The sequence below is a fragment of the Cariama cristata genome, unplaced genomic scaffold (assembly GCF_000690535.1).
Source record: "Cariama cristata isolate BGI_N322 unplaced genomic scaffold, ASM69053v1 scaffold19671, whole genome shotgun sequence".
NCBI classification, from domain to species: domain Eukaryota; kingdom Metazoa; phylum Chordata; class Aves; order Cariamiformes; family Cariamidae; genus Cariama; species Cariama cristata.
The window spans coordinates 1-6,790 of record NW_009598936.1 but is presented as its reverse complement, the minus strand read 5'-3'; the positions used below and the strand labels follow the sequence as shown (position 1 = coordinate 6,790).

General features: G+C 38.3%; 1 protein-coding gene across 1 annotated transcript in view; it reads right to left on the bottom strand.

The window, feature by feature from the left end:
- LOC104168799 (dolichyl pyrophosphate Man9GlcNAc2 alpha-1,3-glucosyltransferase) overlaps positions 1-3,765 on the bottom strand; it is a gene marked incomplete at its 3' end in the record, with an annotated part of 14,589 nt that extends 10,824 nt beyond the window's left edge. Inside the window, exons 1-2 of the mRNA XM_009709513.1 lie at positions 3,650-3,765; positions 37-121 (exon numbers count right to left, since the gene is read on the bottom strand). Of these exons, the coding sequence (XP_009707815.1) occupies positions 37-121; positions 3,650-3,731 (167 nt within the window). The remainder of the gene's footprint in view (positions 1-36; positions 122-3,649) is intronic.
- Between the last annotated feature and the right edge of the window lie 3,025 nt (positions 3,766-6,790).

Sequence of the window (6,790 nt, the reverse complement as noted above, 5' to 3'; positions counted from 1 at the left end):
CCCCTTTGTAACTTGAAGTACGGTAGCACTACGTACCACTGCCTGATGGGCAAATTGTAAGTAACTTCTTGCCAGTGTCTCTGAGCTTCATAGTCTCCATACATAGGTGGTTTTCCTGCACCTAAAAAAAGATGACAGAGTATTTAGGAACTTACTTGGTTTATGCAGATTGCTTTTCCTCCAGATATGTATTTGCATATTCATATCTTACTAATTTTATTCTCCATTCCTCTATGATATTTGAGAACAGAATAGAGATCTCATCTGCTATGCAGTCTAACGGGGAAGGAAAAAAAAAAGTTATGCATTCTTTTGGCTTTCTGGATATTTCTGCGATAAGCATTTATCAAGATATTCCACTGTGAAGAATTGCTTCCTCATCTGACAAAAAAAAAAATCATTTCCAAGTATAGATGAAAAATGTGGCACTTTCTCCGAAATAAGAAAATGTACATAATGGACACCTCATACGGATTTTGTGTGAACTGCTATGCTTCCTTAGTATATAATAATTGACAATGTTCTCATTTGTGTTTCAGCCATGTTGCAGTACCTTGCTATTAAAAGTAACAACTAGCCTTATTTTTAAATTTACGTAGAACTAGGACCTGCTGCAAGTCTCCCAGTTCCTCTTCCTTTCCTCTGCTGCCCGCTTTGCAACACTCGCAAGAATACTGCATCTGTCCCTTCCCCCATGATTCTTAATAAAGAGTTAAGATGAGCCATTTACTAGATCAGGCTCTTCAGTACACAAAACAGGTTTAGAAAAAAATTTTTTATCATCTAGAAAGCTTTCTAAATAATAACTGCTCCATTTTGGTGCGCAGAAATTCTCTCTCATACATCTTTCAACTGAGTGATTGTTACACAGCAGTTCTGCAAAGTGAATTACGTTAAAGAACACTTTTCACACACGCATACCTAAGTCTTTCAGGAAACTAAGATACGGGGTTTTTTCCACAGCAAAAAGCTTTATCAATGCAAATACTTCAGATGTCTACTCACAAGCAATTCCCTAAACGTAAGCCTAACTCTGATAATAGCAGCATGTTAAGCATCTTTATCACAGAGTTTATTTACTTCTATTAACCTGTGCTTATTGAGAACAGAAACTGGACTGATAGTACTTCCAGTAAAATATTGACACGAGCCAGACAGTGATTTAAGAGTTTCTTTAAAATATAGGAAAGCCATCTATATTTTTTCACATGATCTATGTCTGTGGGAGTCACACAAGCTCAGATATGTACTATTTATTCCTGGGTAGTGGAGAGAACATATTATCTCCGCTAATTTATTCCTGGGTAGTCAGAGGAGTAGATTATCTCCACTACACGACACATTCAACTAAAAGTTTCCCAAATAAGTGAGGTCACTGGAGAACAGGAGTTTTATCAGTGTCCATTCTGTAGCTATAAATCTAGTGGAACAAAGAACCTGTCATAGGGTTACTGAAATACAAGAACAGGTGTTACCCAAATTTTTGTGCGTGTGAGCTTGTGTGTACATACACACATACATACATATATAAACATACACATTTTATTTCAGCTTCTCCCCCTCTGAAAAAAAAGATGAAAATAAACAAATTGGCTTCAGAATGATCAAAAGAATCTTAATTCAAATGTTTGATTACTAGAAGCCAAATACAGAGACTGATCACGCATTAATTAGTTTGAGAATGCGTATTTAGCTTCGGTCTACAGCAAGTACCAAGTATACAGCCAAATAGAATTCAGAATTAATAAAAATGGAGTATTTTATTTTAAAAGGGTCATAAATACTTTCAATTTAGACTGGTCTTATTCAGTTTTGTTGTTACCTGGAAACCGACATTTTTAAGGGTCTGAAGTCACCTTTCAATACAGGTACTTAGCTCCCACTCATTTTAGCAGGAGTTTGGCAATGCATTTAGAAAATTATGCATCAATCTATGAGGTCAGATTTTTCCTCAATAATTCTCCAAGACCAACTAATCTAAGGTTATCGTAAATGGCAACCTTTCAAAACCAGGTATCGGTTACCTGTTTTCTCACTATCACGACCCTAATTCCAGAGGCAGATCGAAAAGCATGCTACAACCAACAACAGAATGGAAACGATACAGTGATCCAAGACTATACAGTAAATGAGGGCAGAATTAACCTCCTCGCTTCTGGCCGTCCATGGCACGTGTGATTTCAGAGCATGCCGAATCAGCATTTCTACCAGCGTCGGCTTCAGAGAACGACGGCTATTTCTAATCCTTTGCTCAACTTTATTGCATTAGGCAGCAGTGAAAGCAAAACAACAGGACCACATCAGTTTAAAAGTTACCCTGCCCATTAAAATTCCAGTGTGCTTATGCACTTGACAGCTCTTTCTAACATTCAAGTTTGTCTTTTTTTTCAGCCAGCCAATGCTCAAAGTCAAGCACGTGCTTTAATAATTTGCTGGACTGGATCAGACTCAGCTTTTCGTATTCCAAAAGTTATACGATCATCATGTAGGCAACAAGATTAAAAATTTGGTATTTTAGTTCAGGCATTATTTTCAGACTCTTTTCAAACTAATCAAGATTTTTAATCAAATCAACTTAAAAAAAAAATCTAGTTAGCAATGTAATGGTAAATACTCGCAGTGCAACAGAAATTCAGTATTGTGTGGCAAAAGACAGGGTGTTTGTTTTTCTGCTTATAGATGGGTAAAGAGAGCCTCCATTACCTACAGAACAGATCTCTCTTAACGACACTTTCAGAAAGCAAACTCAAAACAACTGTGCAAGAAGGTATGCATGCAACTTATCTTCAAGCAAATTCCTTCAAGAAAATGAAACCCAGGAGTTACCAGTTTAAAAATCACTAGAACACTACTGAACAGCTCCGACTACTCAGGGGGTGAGGCTCCAAATTACTTTAAAAGAAAACCAGAGTTGAATTTGACTGAGCTCGTGATTCTTTTAGCTGATGGGGACTGAAAGTAATGGTTCATTTTAAAAAAAAAAAAAAGCTTTGTGCAGACTTATGCTAAGTGTAGGAATGGCACTGAGAGGTTTGGAAAAAAACTTGCTAGCTCTTTGCAAGCATTATGAGATGGGGAGGAAAAATACTAATCTATTAAAAGATTATAGCTCTAGTTCACGCTGTAAACAATCTTAAGGAAGTACAGTGACAAGGCAGAGTGGAATCGCTCACTCCACATCACCTTTACACTGTCTTCGTTATGACCAGTACAGTTTTATCTAAACACAAACTAAGGCTATATCTGTTACAGAATTTAAAGGACAAGATTAAACAAATATACAATTGGACTGCAATAATATTCTGCAGCTACTGAAACAACAAAGGCATAGGGGTGAGCAGCCAGCTGTTCTTTGGTTCTGCCTAAAACATTACCAACCATTGCCCCGCCCCATCCCCCCAAAAAAAAGTTGTGGTGGGTTTTTTTCAGCTTTTTGCTCCAAGTTGCTGTGACGTTAATCATTGCACACTTCAGAAAAACAAGAACAAGGTATTATATGAACGTTATGGAAATAGAGAGGCACTAAAATACGACAATACTTGAAAATTGCTTCCTATTTATGATTTTACATGCAAGTTTATTTTAATCTATCACAAGTTCCATAATTCACCTTCATGTGGTTGTTTTACAGACCGTGAACATGTATTACCTGAATAAGAACCAAGCGATACAGTCCAGCGTACAGTAAGCGCTAGTAAAACAGTAATTGTCATTAAGCTCCATTTCTCCATAGCTGGTCTTTGTAACAAGCCAAAAGGTACCTGAAAAAACACCATAAACATTGCTACAACACTGTCCATGTTTTTGTTCCTTAGGCATTTAATGGCATTACTGATAGCCCCGGTTTTCTCCCCCCAGCCCCTCCAGCAGCATTCTGTACTATTTTGCGTCTGGAAGCACGCTGCAATCAGGAGAGGTTTTCAGTACCGGAGAATTTCTTAACCATGAAGCCAAAAGCTGCTCAGAACCAATTTCTTCCCCTTCTGAACTAGAAGCCGAAAAGGCATCTGACAAAATGCATAAAGCATCTGACAAAAATGCATAAAAACAACAGCGAGAAGAAGGGTAAAATATTTCAAACCACTTAGGAGAATTCAGATACCAGATCAACACTATGCTGTACATACAGGTACACACGCTTAAGCATCACCTTAATAAGCTCCACACAATTTGTTATGCAAACTTGTAGTACGTTTTACCTGTAAGTGACAGAAGAAGGTTCTACAAAAGACCAGTAGAGAAGATTGTAGTGGTAGTCAAAATACTCATGCCAACCATGGATGTTAAATAGCTCACAAACTAGTATTTGCCACTGAACAAGAAAAACCTCTTCAAGTGAGTCTATAAAAATTCCTAGATTAATAACTCACTAGGAAAAAAATTATCGTTAACAAGAACACAGTTTGGAAAAGTACGTGTCCCAGTATTAAGTTAATGCCACTTGTTTTCTTGATTTAAGAACACCATGGCCAAATTATGCAAAGTGTAGATCTGGTATACACCTCTCGGTTGGTTTAAACATACTCAAAAATGATTTAAAAGTTAACCTATGTACTGGCAGGCCTTATGCTGCAGCAGGCATTGTCTGCTCTCCTGTAGCTATTATAAAAGCACAGAGCCCATCATAAATTCTGTATCATCTGTTCTAACTAATTCCACAGGAATACCATCCGTCATGAGCCAGTACGTACTCAAAAAATGCATACTGCTGACCTAGAAATGCAAACATCTGGCATTGATGATGAAAAATCCCTGATGTGAATCTTACTTCAGTCTCCCCAATATTCAAAAAGGTGCCTGAAATTCTGCCTCTCCCTTCCCAAGCATAAGCACACTATCCCATCAGCGACCTCTCCCTAGAGCATACACCAGATGAAACCTACCAGGCTCAAGAGATCTTCTCCATCCTCCTACCCAAAAAGGCAGGAGGACTGAGCTCCTATCAAGCTTGCCTGACCATACTAAGGATCCAGTAACAATAAGAAACGTTGCTAGATCTGTCAAATTAAAGGCCACGTCCATCAAACTCAGAAATCGAGAAACAGGAAAGTAATGATGCTGCCCTATGCAAAAAACCACTAACTATAGAATATGCAAACTTTGACCCAGAGAATCAAAAATATTTGAGTCCAAGTTAGAAAATATTTGAAGAAGAAACTACTCCAGTCTTGAGAGTGAGAGACAGCAGTAAATCCAAAGGCTGTACTTCTGCCAAATCAGCAGCAGCAGCACTATTCCCTCCGCAGTCAGCAACAGATACATTACAAAAGAGTGGATGAGCCTGGGTACAACTGCCAAAGACTTTCCTTGCAGAAGAGGCATCATTCGATTTAAGTGAGTTTAATATACGTGCCACTGCCAAAAAAAAAAGCAACAAAAAAAAAAACCCTCACAGCAGCAGTACTGAACTGCTGTTTTAGTAATTACAAAAGAGTGGATGAGCCTGGGTACAACTGCCAAAGACTTTCCTTGCAGAAGAGGCATCATTCGATTTAAGTGAGTTTAATATACGTGCCACTGCCAAAAAAAAAAGCAACAAAAAAAACCACCCTCACACAGCAGCAGTACTGAACTGCTCTTTTAGTAACAGAAAAGCAACATGTAAGACACTTTTAGCTTATTCTGCTCAAACTAAATCCATATTTATTTACTATTCACAGAAAGGTATGATGCAATACCACCACCAATGGGAAAAAAATAGTTACTTTAACAATATAAATCTATGACAGCAGTAGATCACCATCTATAGGTAGAAATGTGAACATTGATATTTGCATGCTTTCAATGCTACACCTGTGCCTAAACCACAGGCTAGGCACATTTATCTAAATAAAAGATACTGAGGTTGAGTCTGTAGATCATTTTACCCTAAGCAAACTCTCGTGCTTCCAAAACTTGTATCCAATAAGACAGTAGTCCTATATGACTTCCAAAATCAAGTGTCACAAGCCTGGCCTTTCCCTTCCATAAAATACTCACATCTGCCCTTCCTTTCTATCTCCAGTTAGGACAATTATTAATTAATAATATCTTCTTAATTTCTACATAACACTAGTATCACCTACAGACAGACTCCCCCATCTCTCTTCCTCTCATTTACTCCTGCCATTCCCCAAGTTTGCAGTAACTGTCATTTTCTGGGCTATTGAGTTTCTTCTTTCCCTCAAAAGTGGTTCTTAAAATATTCTCTCCTACTTCTTTTCCATCTTTAATAATGACTCCGCACCTCCTGAAACAAAAACCATGCTTTTATTAGATTCTAAAGCACGGATCTCTGATTTTTGTTATCCCATGGGTAACAACGTTAAAGAAATAAGACTTTTCAGGAGATGATAAGCTGGTTTGGTTAGTCTCAAGCTTTTTACCTTCTGTCTCTGCATGAGCCACACTAGAGGGTCTCTCAAGCAAGATGCCACCTACAAGCACAAGGTGAAAATCACAGCTCCAAAAAACCACTATCCTTCCACACTGCCTACTATGAAGATTCAGATAAATAGCACCAATACGAACCACCCACTCCTTGCCAAAGGGAAACTTGCAGAACTCGGTCACAGACACATGACCCGTAACCTAACGCGCTGTTTCAAAAAGAGATGCCAGCACACAGCTCGACAGCATCCTTTCCTTCCTCAAAAATACAAACGCTAAACTAAGAATTTCATTTGTTGAAGGAATTCCCGTTCTATAAGCCTACTGTTCCCCTACTCCTTGTCAGAAAACGTATTTATTTCTCAAATTTCCTCATTCTTCCCCTGCCTACCCCCCGCCTCCTCAGAGAGAGAGGAGGGTG